Raw genomic sequence first — 19,852 nt, forward strand, 5'->3', positions numbered from 1 at the left:
CCTATACCAGTTCAAGTCCTATCTTTTAGCCAATCACAGCTAATAATACAAACAGACACTCACTTCCGGTGTAAACACATGCGCATGTGTGTTTAGCTGTCTGCTTGTCAGCTGTCATCGCGAAGTGTTGCGGTTGTCTGTAGGATTTATTTGCGCCATACTTAGTTCACGAATAATTATTTTGTGTGCCTGGCGTATTTGCGTACCACATATTCTTTATTCAGCTTGAAGTGCATCATGGGACCAATTGTGTACATTAGCAGGACGGAATCGTTTAGTGCCTGTCACAGACTTCATAGGTATGTACGTCAGGGTTATAAGAGATGTATGTGGAATGTATGTAAAGAGTCGAGTCACTGATGGATGCAATCTTGTCATAATGATGTGTGAGTATTTATACAGTTTTTTTACAATGGTGGCTGAAAGATTCTGAGCCTCTACGAAGGATACATTGAACCAAATACATAACCTTGCAGCATGTCTGAATTGTTTGATAGGCATTACTAGTAGAAGTTGACGGATGACAAAGTACCCAGCAAACAATTCTACGTTGTGACAACGTTGTGACAACGTTGACTTTTCGTTGCTACAACGTTATGATGTAACGTTGTCACAACGTAAATCTGTAGACTCCCAGATTGGTTGCTACAACCAAAATACAACCAAATCAAGACGTTGTCACAACATCCATTTTTTACGTTGCTACAACGTTTATCCAAAACGTCGCGACAACGTAGGTATCGCATACATATGGCGACACTACAGCCATTGCAGCACGTTGTTGCAATGTCCATGTAGATTAACGCCTGTCTTATTCCTCAATACCTCCCAGGCAGCCTGAAAAGTTTGTACCAATCTAGTTAAGACATCAGGTACCAAGCAATACATTCTGCAAACTAAATTCACTTTAACCCTATCCGTGAAACAGCAAGTCAATGAAATGCACTCTCTTTTGGCAGAGTCTGAAATACGGCCAAGATAAAAATCTAAATGTTTTAAATTTGGTTATATAATATTTATTTTCCCAAAGAGTTTTCAAGGCTATGTGCAAATTGTTCATAAATGTTTCAACACAATTAAAAGATATTTGATTTTCCCACGAATTTGCAAATTAAAAACCATAAAACAATAAGCCCTGCACAAATTGAAACATTTAAATTTTCTTGGCCTTACCCCATACATTCAGCATTGAGAGCAACACTGTGACAAACAGAATAGTCTATGCATCTGATGTCCTAAGATCCATTTCCCAGCAACGAAATGACAATAGAATTCTGGTTGAGGTGACCTTTATTTATTTATTAAATGACAAGTCAGAACTTGGGCTGAGTGGCTGAGGAGCCTTTTCAGTCCTCAAATGAAAAGTCACAGGGATGATCTTCAATTGTATCCATAGTCTCTCCTTAAGTCTTGGTAACTGAATAAAAAATGACACAAATGTTATAAAATGGCAAGGCAAGGGACATATTTCTGACATAACAAAATAATGGTTGCATTCCCCAAAATAATGTTTTGATGTCTGATGTCAGTCTTTAAACAGTTAAAAACTGCTGAAAGTGCGAAGAAGGCGCTGACAGTAATACCATGATGCTCTTGGATCATACATTGGCAGAAAAGCTTTTCCCAGCCAACAATTCTACGTTGTGACAACGTTGTGACAACGTTGACTTTTCGTTGCTACAACGTTGTGATGTTACGTTGTCACAACGTAATTCTGTAGACTCCCAGATTGGTTGCTACAACGTTGTGCGTAAACCAAAATACAACCAAATCAAGACGTTGTCACAACGTCCATTTTTTACGTTGCTACAACGTTTAACCAAAACGTCGCGACAACGTACCCAGCCAACAATTCTACGTAGTTACAACGTTGTGACAACGTTTACTTTTCGTTGCTACAACGTTGTGATGTTACGTTGTCACAACGTAATTCTGTAGACTCCCAGATTGGTTGCTACAACGTTGTGCGTAAACCAAAATACAACCAAATCAAGACGTTGTCACAACGTCCATTTTTTACGTCGCGACAACGTAGGTATCGCATACTGTTTACATATGGCGACACTACAGGCATTGCAGGACGTTGTTGCAATGTCCATGTAGATTAACGCCTGTTTTATTCCTCAATACCTCCCAGGCAGCCTGAAAAGTTTGTACCAATCTAGTTAAGACGTCAGGTACCAAGAAATACATTCTGCAAACTGAATTCACTTTAACCCTATCCATGAAACAGCAAGTCAATGAAATGCACTCTCTTTTGGCAGAGTTTGAAATACGGCCAAGATATAAATCTAAATGTTTTAAATTACATGTACAATTTGGTAATATAATATTCATTTTCCAAAACAATTTTCAAGGCTATGTGCAAATTGTTCACAAATGTTTCAACACAATTAAAAGATATTGGATTTTCCCACGAATTTGCAAATTAAAAACCATCAAACAATAAGCCCTGCACAAATTGAAACATTTAAATTTTCTTGGCCTTACCTCATACATTCAGCACTGAGAGCAACACTGTGACAAACAGAATAGTCTATGCATCTGATGTCCTAAGATCCATTAGGTAAACGAAATGACAATAGAATTCTGGTTGAGGTGACCTTTATTTATTTGTTAAATGACAAGTCAGAACATGGGCTGAGTTGCTGGGGAGCCTTTTCAGTCCTCTAATGAAAAGTCACAGGGATGATCTTCAACTGTATCCTCAGTCTCTCCTTATGCCTTGGTAACTGAATAAAAAATGACACAAATGTTATAAAATGGCAAGGCAAGGGACATATTTCTGACATAACAAAATAACGGTTGCATTCCCCAAAATAATGTTTTGATGTCTGATGTCAGTCTTTAAACTGTTAAAAACTGCTGAAAGTGCGAAGGCGCTGACACTAATACCATGATGCTCTTGGATCATACATAAGCAGAAAAGCTTTTAGCACTGAATCATTGGTGTAACTTTATACCCCCGCCCTTTTAGATTGTGGGTATAATTAAATAAGAATCATCTAAATTTTAATTCTTGAAGATGTTTGTATATATTATTGAATCAGACATACCTTTCTGTCAGTGATATGTACTTTAAACAAATACGCTCCCACAATACTGTTTTCTCCACCTGAAAGAAAAACAGAAACCACAAAGTATCACATTCTTAAATAAACCAGTACTGTATAGATAAATCCCATTTACTTAGACTAATAGAGTATGATGTAACTGATAGTAATATTGGCAAATAGTTTTATCAGTCAACAGATCAACTGTAGTTTTTCAGAAGCAGTAACTTTACCTTTCTGCTGTACACTCAAACTAGTGATTCAAGTGAATATCATGGCCAAGTTTCTAAAACCTTATTTGAAAAATATGTACATAAATGAAAAATATATATTGCCAAATAAAATAAATAGTTCCCATATTTGAAGCAAGAATGTTGAATATGAATTATGAATTGGCCCACCAATAAGTGATAAAAGTGTTAACACTTTGGGGTATTTATCCTAATTAAAACTGTGATTTTTTTTAATACTTAGATCTACCTTAATATTTTCCATATTAATATGCCAGGATAGTTATATATGTTCTAACATTTACAAAGATTAGAAACATGGGGAAATAAACAAAATGCAATAGCTTATACAATACCAGACGAAGTTGAAACAGCTCTAAATATTTATTGAAATTTATTTGTCACTACGTTTATTAACATAGATCTAATACAGTTAAATATCGTTAAATATAATTCTGTAGTATGGTAGCCTACGTGGCAACATATGCAGATCGAAAACCGAAAGAATATGGTTGCTATCAATTCCATTGTATTTTTCATTGGTGCACATTGGCTACACCTATCTCACTTTAATAATCAACAAACGATGACCAACTCACTGACAATATATGGTGATATTTAACTTTTGACTATCGACTAGCTTATCATCACCAGAGAGGACAATACCGCAAACACCCCGTTATAGCGCGCGACGAGAGACTCGTTTTACTTTTGCTCGTTTTCATTAGAAAGGAGTCGGACATAGATCTAGTTATCGGAAAATGATGAATTGATTCTTTTTTCGGAAATAATAAAAATACACATGATAAGCACCTTGCTATGATAAACTTTATAGACAGCAGCAACAACCTGATGATCCACATTTAGGCTACTTCAGTCAGTGCTAATTAGGCCTTTTCGGAAACATCAAGTATGTTTCTGTCTCTTCCCGAAAATACGATTTTTTTCATAACATCATTGATCACTTTAGACTAGGGCTATAACTAGCAGCCTACAGAGAGTCGATCTGAATACTTCCATTGTTTTGATTCCCTCTTTTCGCTGTATAAGAGAAATCTACTTAACCTTTCCCATGGCCTGGATGAGCCACATTGTTGCACAAAAATCAAAGTCAGAAGATTAGTACATGTAAACTTTAAATAGTAATGATTTCAGAAATAACACAGAAGAAATGGCGATAACTGTCAGTGCGGTCAGTAGGCGATGCATAAGTTAGGCCTATTTACAAATCTACACGCTTACGAACGAAACCCGAACATAATATGACGGCCACAAAACGCCACCAGATTGAATTCTGGTCAAAAATATACCGCTTGCACTTGGCAATTACCCTTGGTATCCATAAAATAATAATATGGAAAAAAGTCTTGGGCCCCCTTCACCTCTATCATCAAGTTCTGTGTATCATATTAATATCAACACTGACGCTCAGTGAAAATGACCGGCAAACTGCATTCTTAACCCTGCCACTTCTGAATAATACGATACATTTAGATCATTTGACGCACTGCATGCACAGAAACATATCAACAAGAGGAGACTATTTTTGAAAAATTAACTTACCTCAATCGAATTCACAGATCATCTGTCCAGTTCCAGTTGCTGCACAATCACTTGCTTGTAATATATTATGTCCAGAGTGAGTTTGAGCTAAGATGGCTGGTGACAACAAATCTTCCGCGACAATGTGACGTCATTCTGACGTCACTTCACGAGGCAACAGGCTAAACTTTTCTGCAGTCGCTCTCACGCCGCAAAAAATACGCGCCAATTGTTTTTAACTGTAATATTGCTTGTGACAACATTTAGTTCGTTAATAGATATATATGTTTAAAAAAAAATAACACTAAGAGATGGTAGATCTACAAGTGGTTTCCTAAACATCATTTACAAAAAGTACTGTAATGTCCAAAGCACAACGTTATCACAACGTTAATTTGCAACGTTGTTGTAACGTTGTCACAGATATACGCAATTACGTTCTCGAAATATTAGTATTAAGAGATGAAAATTCAAATGCCGAATATATAGAAAGGTAATGCATTACTAACTTGGTTTTCTGACAAATTCATGTTGATTTTGATAGAGCAGTTCTATTCCTTCTATTCTATTCTATCGAGAAGCAAACTCAATAACGTTTCACCGACGTTTCAGAAACGTAGTTACAAAACGTTGTGTGATGTCCAATGCACAACGTTTTCACAACGTGAATGTGCAACGTTGTTATTACGTTGTGAAATAACGTTGCAGGTCGACGTTAAAATAACGTTGTTACAACGTTATATCACGACGTTACCAATCCACAACCTTTCAACAACGATGGAAGTGCGAATCATGCATGTATGGCGAAAATGTTATTGTCATTGTTTGTTGTTTAATCGCCTCTTACGACAAGCACGGGTTGCTGAAAAGTGAAAACCAAATCTAACATTATTGTAATTTTCTGCCAAAATGTAGTTTATTTCGAGTAAACACCTTTGTTTTTACGCTTTTCGCGATGAAGACTATTTGACGTCGCACCAACGTATGAGAAACGTTCTCATCATAACGTTGCATGGCGCCCGATGCACAACGTTTCCACAACGTAATTTTGCTACGTTGTGATTACGTTGTCACATAACGTTGGAGTGACGTGATAATAAGGTGTTTACACAGACTTTAGTTTATTTACGAGATGGAAATCCTGATTCCGAAGATATAGGTAAATAATGAATTACTGCCTTGTTTTTGGCAGAAATTGTGTCGATTTGTATGTAAAACTTTTGTTCATACAATGTTTGTTAAGGCGACAGTTGACGTCGCACCAACGTTTCAGGAACGATGTAACAAGACGTTGGGAAATATTCGATGAACAACGTTTTCACAACGTAAAAATGCAACGTTGTTATTACGTTGTGAAACGACGTTGCACAGTGACGTAATAATAACGTTGTGACAACGTTGTATCACTACGTTACCAATTCACAACTTTACCACAACGTTGTGAAAACGTAGTGTGTTAGCTGGGTTAGCACTGAATCATTGGTGTAACTTTATACCCCCGCCCTTTTAGATTGTGGGTATAATTAAATAAGAATCATCTAAATTTTAATTCTTGAAGATGGTTGTATATATTATTGCATCATACATACCTTTCTGTCAGTGATGTACTTTAAACAAATATGCTCCCACAATACTGTTTTCTCCACCTGAAAGAAAAACAGAAACCACAAAGTATCACATTTTTAAATAAACCAGTACTGTATAGATAAATCACATTTACTTAGAGTATGATGTAACAGGATATTTATATAGAATCTATGTTCTAATATTTACAAAGATAGAAACATGGGAAAATTAACAAAATGCAATAGCTTCTACAATACCAGACGAAGTTGAAACAGCTCTGTAAATATTTATTGAAATTTATTTGTTACTACGTTTATTAACATAATACAGTTCAATATCGTTAAATATAATTCTGTAGGCCTAATATGGTAGCCTACGTGGCAACATATGGAGATCGAAAACCGAACGAATATGGTTGCTATCAATTCCATTGTATTTTTCATTGGTGCACATTGGCTACACCTATCTCACCTTAATAATCAATAAATGATGACCAACTCACTGACAATATATGGTGATATTTATTTTTTGACTGTCGACTAGCTTTTCATCACCAATATGACAATACCGCAAACACCCCGTTATAGCGCGCGACGAGAGACTCGTTTTACTTTTGCTCGTTTTCATTAGAAGGAAGTCGGACATAGATCTAGTTGTCGGAAAATGATGGATTGATTCCTTTTTGGAAATAATAAAAATACACCATGATAAGCGCCTTGCTAAACTAAACTTTATAGACAGCACCAACAACCTGATGGTCCACATTTAGGCTACTTCAGTCAGTGCTAATTAGGCCTTTTCGGAAACAAGAAGTATGTTTCTGTCTCTTCCGGAAAATACAATTTTTCATAACATCATTGAGCGCATTAAGACTAAGGCTATAACTTAAAGCCCGCAGAGAGTCGATCTGAAAATACTTCCATTGTTTTGATCCCCTCTCTTCGCTGTATAAGAGAAATCTACTTAACCTTTCCCATGGCCTGAATGAGCCACATTGTTTCACAAAAATCAAAGTCAGAAGATTAGTACATGTAAACTTTACATAGTAATGATTTCAGAAATAACACGGAAGAAATGGCGATAACTGTCAGTGGTCAGTAGGCGATGCATAAGTTAGGCCTATTTACAGACCTACACGTTTACGATCGAAACCCGAACATAATATGACGGCCACAAAACGCCGCCAGACTGAATTCTGGTCAAACATATACTGCTTGCCCTTTGTTATTACCCTTGGTATCCATAAAATAATATGGAAAAAAATCTTCGGCCTCCTTCACCTCTTTATATACTTCATGTTCTGTGTATCAAATACAGAGTCTCAGTGAAAGTGACCGGCAAACTGCATTCTAAACCCCGCCACTTCTGAATAATACGATACATTTAAATCATTTAACTATCTGTATGTACAGAAACATATCAACAAGCGGAGACTGCTTTTGAAAAATTAACTTACCTCATCCGAATTAACAGATCCTCTGTCCAGTTCCAGTTGCTGCACAATCACTTAGTTATAATATGTCCGGAGTGAGCTTGAACTAAGATGGCTGGTGACAACAAATCTTTCGCGAAAATGTGACGTCACTTCACGAGGCAACAGGCTAAACTTTTCAGCAGTCCCTCTCATGCCGCAAAAAATGCGCGCTAATTGTTTTTAACTGTAATATTGCTTGTGACAACATTTAATAGACAGATAACTTCATTAATAGATATATATGTTTAAAAAAAATAAAACTAAGAGATGGTAGATCTATAAGTGGTTTCCTTAACATCATTTACAAAAAGTGTTGTAATGTCCAAAGCACAACGTTATCACAACGTTAATTTGCAACGTTATTGTTACGTTGTGGAATAACGTTTTAATGTAACGTAATACTAACGTTGTCATAGAGATACGAAATTACGTTCTTGAAATTTTAGTATTAAGAGATGAAAATTCAAATGCCGAATATACAGACAGGTAATGCATTACTGCCTTGGTATTCTGACAAATTCATGTTGATTTTGATAAAGCAGTTCTATTCCTTTATGACTATCGAGAAGCAAACTCTATAACGTTTCACCGACGTTTCAGAAACGTAGTTACAAAACGTTGTGTGATGTCCGATGCACAACGTTTTCATAACGTAAATGTGCAACGTTGTTATAACGTTGTGAAATAACGTTGCACGTTGACGTTATAATAACGTTGTGACAACGTTATTTCACGACGTTACCAATCCTCAACCTTTCCACAACGTTGTGACAACGTTGTGTGTTAGCTGGGTAGACACAATCTATGGATAACAACATCTTTAATGCTGTACAGGCGGCGATTTGGTATAGATCATTATACCGTTGTCAAGCAAGACTGAAGCATGTCTGAAGGCATCAAAGTGACTAACTGATAGGGCTCCAACTGCCACCCAGAAGAAGATATGGTGTGAAGATTTGGGGGTGATAGTCCTTCCTTTGCCAATGCTAGGAGGAGGACAGCGGATTTTAGGAGGGAAAGAAAGAACCTCGATTGTGATCTAAGATCTAAGACCTTCAACTGCCGGCAATAAGGAATATGTTGATAAAATACATGTCATGATTATAGTTGACCCACGACTCATCACACAACTCATATTAAAAAAAGTAGGCATCTCTCATCAGAAAATTGGGGACATTCATAGGAATGAACCATTCATGACAAAGGTTTCGGCATACCTGGTTCAAAGGCTTCTGACTGCTGATCAGAAACATTCAAGTGTCATAAATTTTCCTTAGAATTTATATCATTTTGAAGCAGACCAAGATGAGACTTAACAACGGCTAAAGCAGTGTAAACATCTTCGGTCTCCTCCTCTGGAGAAGGCACAGTCTGTTCTATCACCTGCAAGGCGATTGTTTTGGTTTTCTGGGATTCCAAAGGACACCTACTGATGGACTACCTCAGGGCTCATTTTATAGAACTTAATTTAACTTGCACAAGGTGCATGTTGGCATGAAAATCTAGTTTCACCAGATAAAACCAATGCACCATGGTCCCATAAATTTATCAATATTGAAACCTGTGCACATAAACTTGAAGTACCGACAGTTTGATTATGTCAAGCCCAGAAAAGCATGATAAATTACACAAAACAAAGGGGTTAATGATGTAGTATTGTAAATAAAACTGAGACATATTGAATGTGTTCAAAGACAGACACTTCATGTGTGGACAAATTTGAAAGATTTTGTCATGAATAATTATTAGATTGCATTTTTCAATAATAGATTGCATTGGTGCTTGTTTTATTTAGCTAAATCGAGCCTTGTGCCTCCCAAAAAATGTCAGACCATTAATGGCCAATATTATTCTAATCTGCTTTGGCTACTGCATGAGAATATTAAGGCTAAATGCCTTGGAAAACTCACTGGTGTTGTTCAACCAGAACAATGAACCTGTTCATAAGTTTGTTATTGCCATGGCACCATCAGATTTCCATCTCTTCCAAAAAAGAAAGAAATGTCTGGCAAGCATTACGCAAATGATGATGACAACATTTCTGCTTTGGAGAATATTCTCCCCGGGTATATTGTTCCACAGAAACAAATCTCCTGGTATATATCGCTAAAAGCGACATTAAAAACCATACTCACTCCCGCATGTTTTCTTCGAACTGGGCCTCCTTTGTTTTGGCCTGGGGGCGTAATTGTCCTGCCCTGTAAATGTTTATGACATACACATTTGTATAATGACAGTAATGTTCATATGACCAGATATTACACAATGTGAGTATTATCACCCTCACCTTTCAGTAACAAATTAACAGATGAAGAGAATGCCAAGGTGTTCGGTAAATGCAACAACCCAAATGGCCACGGACACAATTACAAAGGTAACTTGTGTGTGCTGTCCACATGATAGAGCATCCTGTCCACCATATAGAGTGTGCTGTCCACATGATAGAGTGTCCTGTCCACATGATAGATAGAGTGTCCTGTCCACATGTTAGAGTGTCCTGTCCACATGTTAGAGCGTCCTGTCCACATGTTAGAGCGTCCTGTCCACATGATAGATAGAGTGTCCTGTCCACATGATAGATAGAGCGTCCTGTCCACATGATAGATCATCCTGTCCACATGATAGATAGAGTGTCCTGTCCACATGATAGATAGAGTGTCCTGTCCACATGTTAGAGCGTCCTGTCCACATGTTAGATTGTCCTGTCCACATGATAGAGTGCCCTGTCCACATGATAGATAGAGTGTCCTGTCCACATGTTAGAGCGTCCTGTCCACATGATAGATCATCCTGTCCACATGTTAGATTGTCCTGTCCACATGATAGAGTGCCCTGTCCACATGATAGATAGAGTGTCCTGTCCACATGTTAGAGCGTCCTGTCCACATGATAGATCATCCTGTCCACATGTTAGATTGTCCTGTCCACATGTTAGAGTGTCCTGTCCACATGATAGATAGAGTGTCCTGTCCACATGTTAGAGCGTCCTGTCCACATGATAGATCATCCTGTCCACATGTTAGATTGTCCTGTCCACATGATAGAGTGCCCTGTCCACATGATAGATAGAGTGTCCTGTTCACATGTTAGAGTGTCCTGTCCACATGATAGATAGAGGGTCCGGTCCACATGATAGATAGAGTGTCCTGTCCTCATGATAGATAGAGTGTCCTTTCCACATGATAGATAGAGTGTCCTGTCCACATGATAGATAGAGTGTCCTGTCCATATGTTAGATAGAGTGCCCTGTCCATATGTTAGAGAGTCCTTTCCACATGATAGATAGAGTGTCCTGTCCACATGATAGAGTGCCCTGTCCACATGATAGATAGAGTGTCCTGTCCACATGATAGATAGAGTGTCCTGTCCACATGATAGAGTGTCCTGTCCACATGATAGATAGAGAGTCCTGTCCACATGATAGATAGAGAGTCCTGTCCACATGATAGATAGAGTGCCCTGTCCATATGTTAGAGCGTCCTGTCCACATGATAGATAGAGTGTCCTGTCCACATGATAGATAGAGTGTCCTGTCCACATGATAGAAAGAGAGTCCTGTCCACATGATAGATAGAGAGTCCTTTCCACATGATAGATAGAGCGTCCTGTCCACATGATAGATAGAGCGTCCTGTCCATATGTTAGATAGAGTGCCCTGTCCATATGTTAGAGAGTCCTTTCCACATGATAGATAGAGTGTCCTGTCCACATGATAGATAGAGTGTCTTGTCCACATGATAGAGTGCCCTGTCCACATGATAGATAGAGAGTCCTGTCCATATGATAGATAGAGAGTCCTGTCCACATGATAAATAGAGCGTCCTGTCCACATGATAGATAGAGAGTCCTGTCCACATGATAGATAGAGAGTCCTGTCCACATGATAGAGTGCCCTGTCCACATGATAGATAGAGTGTCCTGTCCATATGATAGATAGAGAGTCCTGTCCACATGATAAATAGAGCGTCCTGTCCACATGATAGATAGAGAGTCCTGTCCACATGATAGATAGAGTGTCCTGTCCATATGTTAGATAGAGTGCCCTGTCCACATGATAGATAGAGAGTCCTGTCCATATGTTAGATAGAGCGTCCTGTCCACATGATAGATAGAGAGTCCTGTCCACATGATAGAGTGTCCTGTCCACATGATAGATAGAGAGTCCTGTCCACATGATAGAGTGCCCTGTCCACATGATAGATAGAGTGTCCTGTCCACATGATAGAGTGCCCTGTCCACATGATAGAGTGTCCTGTCCACATGATAGAGTGCCCTGTCCACATGATAGAGCGTCCTGTCCACATGATAGAGTGTCCTGTCCACATGATAGATAGAGTGTCCTGTCCACATGATAGATAGAGAGTCCTGTCCACATGATAGATAGAGAGTCCTGTCCATATGTTAGATAGAGTGCCCTGTCCATATGATCGATAGAGAGTCCTGTCCATATGTTAGATAGAGCGTCCTGTCCACATGATAGATAGAGAGTCCTGTCCATATGTTAGATAGAGTGCCCTGTCCATATGATAGATAGAGAGTCCTGTCCATATGTTAGATAGAGCGTCCTGTCCACATGATAGATAGAGAGTCCTGTCCATATGATAGATAGAGCGTCCTGTCCACATGATAGATAGAGAGTCCTGTCCATATGATAGATAGAGAGTCCTGTCAACATGATAGATAGAGTGTCCTGTCCATATGTTAGATAGAGTGCCCTGTCCATATGATCGATAGAGAGTCCTGTCCATATGTTAGATAGAGCGTCCTGTCCACATGATAGATAGAGAGTCCTGTCCATATGATAGATAGAGAGTCCTGTCCATATGATAGATAGAGAGTCCTGTCCATATGTTAGATAGAGCGTCCTGTCCACATGATAGATAGAGAGTCCTGTCCACATGATAGATAGAGTGTCCTGTCCATATGATAGATAGAGAGTCCTGTCCACATGATAGATAGAGAGTCCTGTCCACATGATAGATAGAGAGTCCTGTCCACATGATAGATAGAGAGTCCTGTCCACATGTTAGAGTGTCCTGTCCACATGATAGAGCGTCCTGTCCACATGATAGATAGAGCATCCTGTCCACATGATAGATAGAGAGTCCTGTCCACATGATAGATAGAGAGTCCTGTCCACATGTTAGAGTGTCCTGTCCACATGATAGAGTGTCCTGTCCACATGATAGATAGAGCATCCTGTCCACATGATAGATAGAGTGTCCTGTCCACATGATAGATAGAGAGCCCTGTCCACATGATAGATAGAGAGTCCTGTCCACATGATAGATAGAGAGTCCTGTCCACATGATAGATAGAGAGTCCTGTCCACATGATAGATAGAGAGTCCTGTCCACATGATAGATAGAGAGTCCTGTTCACATGTTAGAGTGTCCTGTCCACATGATAGATAGAGTGTCCTGTCCACATGATAGAGCGTCCTGTCCAAACAAGTCTACCTTTTCCTCTGACTGAGGTTCAGGAATCTCCCATCTCACTCGAACTCCTTCTCAATTTATATGTACCTGTTTGCTTCTGTCCAAATTATATATTTTCAGAGACTAAGCGTTAATATAAATCAAAGACAGTAGATGCAATTATACAAGAATCAGTTCCCAGTATCCATAGTATCAACAATGATTACAAAGAAATTGAAAGAAGTATCCTTGAAACCATTGATAAAACTTGTAATCTGTTTTTTGTAACTCATGATTTAATATATATCTGTAATCAGTATTGTTGAGAATGGTTTATTGGATGTATGGAAAATTAATCTTGATTAGAGTGCATCAATATCTCAATAAGTTGGTCCTTTGTCCCCCAAAGAGAAGGAAGTCTTGATTGGACAGATGTTCCTTGATGCTAAATAAACCTTGTAAGTTTGGGACTGTAAATATAGTCCTGTATTAACAGATCTGATTGGATGTGATGCTCCTGATTGGTTGAAGTGTGGCGGTTTAGACAGATTTTAAGTAATGCCATATGGTAACTGGTTTAGAAACAAAATATCTGAAAGTAAGTACGGAAAGTTATTACACTGGATCATAAAACTCTTAGTTATTCTGTTCAAGGTTATCAATGTGGTTACCATGGTTACATGTGATGTCAGTAGGAAGACCTTTAATGACAGAGACAGGTTGCTATCATGTTAATCAAGTGATAATTGGCATTTTAATTAAAAATTAAAAAGCCAGTATGTTATATGTGTAACTGTATACAATCAATACTTATGTTATATGCAGTGAAACTCAATAACATCAGTCAAAGCCAAGTGCAATTGGCATGAAAATAACATTAATTCCACTGACACCATGTGCACTGAAGTCTGTTAGAATTTGTGAGTATTATGATAAATTAGCAATGCTAATTTAGCATATAATAGTATAGTTTCATGATTTGTGTTTAAATATGAGTGTATGATTGGATTGGATTGATAATGGATGGTTTAAATTCATTTTGTTGTTATTATTTTCCCAACCCCTCGAAATTGCAACGTGTCCTCAATGGAGGAGAGTGAATATGTTAAGTTGATATGTATGTACATCTAACACATGTCTGTTTCAGTTGAAGTGGTACTACGTGGACCAGTAAGTAACATTCTCAACCATTGTCATATCAATGTCATGAAGCTAATATATATACTCACCAACAAAAGAAACGCAAATACCATACATGTTGGTTAAAATATGAAGAATTACTCACAATCATGAGATATTAAATTGTTCGAAGCACACACGAATATACAAGTACATTGAGCGAATCGACGCTCATGAACGCATCACCCATGAGTCGAGATTCACCATTTGTTTTGTGCAGAATTAACTTGTAAAGTTTGGAAATCCTGTGTAGCATATCGTATTAAGAATAAAGATATTACGTAGTAACACTTGACTGATTGTTAGTTTTGTCGTTAAGTGGTACACATTGTACATTCTTAACATAAAATACTCCTGTTTATGTTTCTATGGTTTGCGTTTCTTTTGGTGGTGAGTATATCATACAGCTGTCGTCCATGGTCAAGGCATGCTTGGCTATTCGTGTACCGTATTCGTCATATTGAACGCTCTGCTCCAGTACGCCCCTAACCAACTTCTAAACCAATCTGTAGGTAATCTGTACAGGTGCTCATGTCCCAAAGATTTACAAGACTATCTACATTGTCTTGTGTATAGTTCAGATCTTTTTACAGTGTAGAAAGCTGTTATTTGATTGCCTTGTAACTTTTGTAAAGAAATTTTAGTTTCAGCAACATTTGAACGAAGTCTGTTTTCTACCGCTCTAAACTTGCATTTGATTTTAGCATGTTTAGTAAGTGTCCTCCTTTGTGAATTTTCTAAGCACCCAGGGTATTTATTTCAGTGAATATGAGATATGTGTAAATTAATAGAAATGTTCTAGCGTATTCAATCTTATTATTATTATATATTTTGCTCTTATACAATACCTCTCTATGTAAAGATCTGAAGAGAATGCAGGTCACGTCAGGTTACTCTAAGCAAACTTTGGCTGCTAAATCTAAGCCAATCAGATGTCAGCTTTCTAAAATAATTCAGCCTCATTTCTTTACCACCTCAATTCGGAAATATCAATCTAACAAAATAAAAGCACCATGGATCGCACTTTTCCTCTCAATAGTACACCCTTTTCTGGATGTACATGCCATGATTCTCAGAAACAACAGGACGTATAAGTATGTTCCACTCACTGGATTGTCTGGTCCAGACTTGATTATTTACAGGCATCTGTCATACCCCTGCAATATTGCTGAGTGTGGTGTTCAACAACAAACACATGTTTAAATTATGTATCTGAGGGTACGGGTGGACTGTTGTCTCGGGCACCCCAATTCGCTGTGCAGAGTTGCGTCCCTTGGGCATACCCGAAACCAATGATCATTGGTTTAAACCCCTGGTTCACCCTGGTTGTTTCTTGGTCTTTTAGCACCATACCCGTGTTCGTGGGATTCAACAGAGTGGTAGACGACTGAGACCTGAATCATTTTGGGCTTTCCTACCACATTAAGCTGACACGCTGTGATATAACTGGAATACTGCTAAAAGTGGCGGTCAGTCACTCAACTCACTCACTAGTGGTCCCCCGCCGCGCGAAAGCGCGGAGCGGGGGATATAGTATTCACGACCGTCCGTCCGTACATCCCACCTGTTTGTTGCCGCGATATCTCAAGAACTAAACGCTGGATTGTCTTCATATTTGGAACTATGGTGTATATACAGACTCCGCAGACACCAGTCGGTTTTGGTGACCTTGACCCCATTTTCAAGGTCACAACAGGCAAATCTGCTTTTGGAGTTGGAAAACGGTGTTGCTGCAATATCTCAAGAACTAAACACTGGATTGTTTTCATATTTGGAACTATGGTGAATATACAGACTCCGCAGACACCAGTCGGTTTTGGTGACCATGACCCCATTTTCAAGGTCACAGCAGGCAAATCTGCTTTTGGAGTTGGAAAACGGTGTTGCCACAATATCTCAAGAACTAATCGCTGGATTGTCTTCATATTTGATACTATGGTGTATATACAGACACCGCAGACACCAGTCGGTTTTGGTGACCTTGACCCCATTTTCAAGGTCACAGCAGGCAAATATGCTTTTGGAGTTGGAAAACGGTGTTGCCGCAGTATCTTAAGAACTAATCGCTGGATTGTCTTCATATTTGGTACTATGGTATATATACAGGCGGGGGACATTTCATCACTTTGTGACAAATACTTGTTATATATAATTCTTATAAGGATGTTTGAAGCTTCTCAAAAAACCAGCCTTGTAACCAAACCAGAAGACAAAAGTCATTTGACCACATATATGGTTTACTGTATATCTATTTCCTTTTCAGGTTGACCCAGTGACAGGAATGGTTTTCAATCTTGTTGATCTTAAAAAATATATGGCAGTAAGTATGTACGGGTACATGGTCAGCTGGCTACATAGATCAGTGTCACAAGCTACAAAATCGTGATTAATGGAGCATTATTGTTTCTGTTTTGTTAAGTAGGTCCATTTTTTGTTTTGATAATGTTTTTGTCATGCCTATGTGACAACACCCTCCTTATGAATTAAGTCTCCCTGTGCGTAGTGGATAAATGCATGCAGTTTATAGAACTTTCTCAAAAATATGTTCTGACTGATGTTAATTACAGGAAGGTGTCATGGCCATCGTAGATCACAAGCATCTGGACAAAGATGTCCCATACTTCAAGGATGTTGTGAGGTGCGTATATGAAGCTCTGACTGACATTGATGTGTCAGGTAAACCGTTGAATAATGTCTGTTAATGTGCATTATATCATTGATCATGACAGGGGAAGTTATTACATAAACCTTGTATTTGGTGGGAGAGCAACATGTCTACTTGTTGTATGTTTCAGTTCTGCAGAGAACATCGCAGTCTATATCTGGGATCAGCTGAAATCACGTCTCCCTGACAACCTACTTTATGAAGTGAAAGTTCATGAAACTGACAAGAATGTGACATTTTATCGCGGAGAAACTGAATGAAAGCTAGCTTGATACATGTGTGTCTTTTATATGTAAATATGAATATATGATAATATGTATGTCAATATTAGGCTTAAAACAATAAAAGCATTGGTTCTCAGGCAATGACTTTTCAAAATATACTGAGTGCGGGTGGTGTTTTTTTGTTATTTTTGCTTGTTCAAACTTATATGTAACCAAATAAACAGTTGTGTATCATCAACCTGGCAAAGGGTCTCCCAACATAAACAAGCATACAAACTTCTATTACCGCCATGACCATAACACGAGATGCGCAGTAAAGGGAAGTAATTAGGATTTATTAGTAGTATTAGTATTTTTGTATTTTGGGGGGAAAATGGAAATAAAAACGAAAAGTGTGACAGACTTTCTGATGATGTGGGCGGTGCCTGAGAACCAAGGCTATTATTGTTTTTAGCCTCACAAGCTAAAGTATATTTTTTGTTCAGAAACAGCTCATGTTTTCCCTCTGCATCCTCAATTTTTCAAAAATAATTCTGATGAACAAATTGTAATGCCTTCACGTGAACAAGAAAATGTACAATATATTGTGATACTACTTTAAAATTAAGGTGAATGAAAGGTCATGGATGTCTTGTTCCTTTTCTTTTGTACTGTGGAATTATATAAATTAGAAGATTTATCATATTACAGTAAACAATAGTTATAACGATGAATAACGATTATAACGAAATTATTTCTTATCCTGATAAAACCTCTACAAACATATCCCACAGTTTGCGTCGTCTGTAATTTGCGATGCTAATGTCTGTAGCCTGGACTGGATTCCTTAATGGATGACACTTCGGCTTCATTAGTGCTCCATCTTCACTGATCACGCATCACCTGTCACATCCTGTTGCTATAAGGCTGAAATAATGCAGATTCGGTGTTATATTTAACTCTCTCACTGTCATATCCTTGCTCTAACATGCAACGTCATGCTTCATCTTCAAGTACCTGAGTGGCATACAATACTTGATGCCTTGAGGATCAGAACATCAAGATGTCAATTATTTCACAAACACAAGCGGTCCGAACTGATGAATGCCTTCCACATCTTCTACTGACAAATCCTGTAGATAGTAATTCTTTAAATATACTATCTGTCCACCAAAACAATTCCCTGATGACGTCTACAACAGAACAAATGGAATGTGAGGCCATGGTGGACGCCAACGCTCTTATCTCGTGCACATTGTGAGCCTGAGGTGGATCCAATCCTGCATGTCTACATACCAAAATGCCATGAATGTTCTTGAAGACCTCATTTTTGCGTCCAAGCACCAATGGTGGAAAGAACCGTTTCCTTTGAAGTCTTGTAACCCTCAAAGTCCGGACTGGGCACAAAGTTAAATTTATCTTTATCTCCCTGACCCAAGACCAGAGACAAAAATGGCAGAGTGGAATGGAAGTTCTCTTGTCCGAGTTGCTGATTCTTGGCAATGAAATCCCACATGAGACCCACATGCACCTTCCCATGAGGCCCTCTGTCAAATACACCTGGATCACATCTAACCCGTCAACCTCACCAATGCATGGTTTGCTGAGTAAGAAACCATATCGGTGCTGCTATTAGTGGCTCATAGGGATCAGTGATTAAATGTTTTAAAACCACACCCAGATCCTATGCAGGTCTAAGCAGCGTTTCTAATCCTCAAGGTGAGGACTGAGTGTTAATCTTATTCAGTCTATATGCTCCCAGTAAAGAGTTGATAGATGCCATAAATATACCAACCTGTGAAGATCCATATTAGAATGGGTCATTCATCAACCCATACTTGTCATAAGAGGCGACTATGCTTGTTATAAGAGGCGACTTACGGCGATCAGGTGGTCAGGCTTGCTGTCTTGGTTGATACATGTCACCTTATCCCAATTACATGGATCAATGCTCATCAATCACTGGGTTGTCTGGTCCAGGCTCCATTTACAGACCGCTGCATATAGCTGGAATAATGCTGAGTGCAGCGTTAAACAACAAACAAACAGACAAATTTTACAGGGTGTAGCGGGCATTTGTTAGGAATACAGACCGCCGTCATATAGCTGGAACATTGCTGAGAAGGCGTTAAACAACAAATAAACAAAAAATGCAAATATGTCCACAGTACCTGCCCACAACTTCCTTGTATTGTACACACAGCAAATAATCAGCAGTGAACTGAACTGTAGCCTCCGAAGGATATATTTCCTTCCAGTTACAGTAGTTGTCAACGAATCCCATTTAGAGTCATGGTAGAATTACAATGAATTACAATGTGCCTTCACTACTGCTTGTGCCACCCTCAAGCAGAAACCTCTGGTCATTAACGCCCTTTGTGGATCAAACAGAGCCTATGCCTCCAGTGATGGATGTGCTTGCTTCGTGTGTGAGTCGTCTGTTCCAGCCTAGCAGTTGGAATGCAGGGTCTTCGGCAAGTCTTGACTGTTGGAACCATGCCTGACTGGGCCATTAACACCCAA

At 38.6% G+C, this 19,852-nt stretch overlaps 1 protein-coding gene across 2 annotated transcripts; it reads left to right on the forward strand.

The window, feature by feature from the left end:
* The first annotated feature begins 68 nt into the window (after positions 1-68).
* Positions 69-18,115, forward strand: LOC124134198 (6-pyruvoyl tetrahydrobiopterin synthase-like). Of its 2 annotated transcripts, XM_046498913.2 has the most exons (6): positions 69-299; positions 10,160-10,239; positions 14,430-14,452; positions 16,725-16,781; positions 17,029-17,099; positions 17,257-18,115. In XM_046498913.2, the coding sequence occupies exons 1-6, from the start codon at positions 238-240 to the stop codon at positions 17,384-17,386; spliced, it is 423 nt and encodes a 140-aa protein (XP_046354869.2). In that variant the 5' UTR covers positions 69-237; the 3' UTR covers positions 17,387-18,115. The 2 variants fall into 2 exon arrangements, with proteins under 2 accessions (XP_046354869.2, XP_046354870.2); XM_046498914.2 differs by lacking the exon at positions 16,725-16,781.
* Positions 18,116-19,852: the final 1,737 nt, after the last annotated feature.

The sequence above is a fragment of the Haliotis rufescens genome, unplaced genomic scaffold (genome assembly GCF_023055435.1).
Source record: "Haliotis rufescens isolate VD_foot unplaced genomic scaffold, xgHalRufe1.0.p SCAF_1, whole genome shotgun sequence".
NCBI classification, from domain to species: domain Eukaryota; kingdom Metazoa; phylum Mollusca; class Gastropoda; order Lepetellida; family Haliotidae; genus Haliotis; species Haliotis rufescens.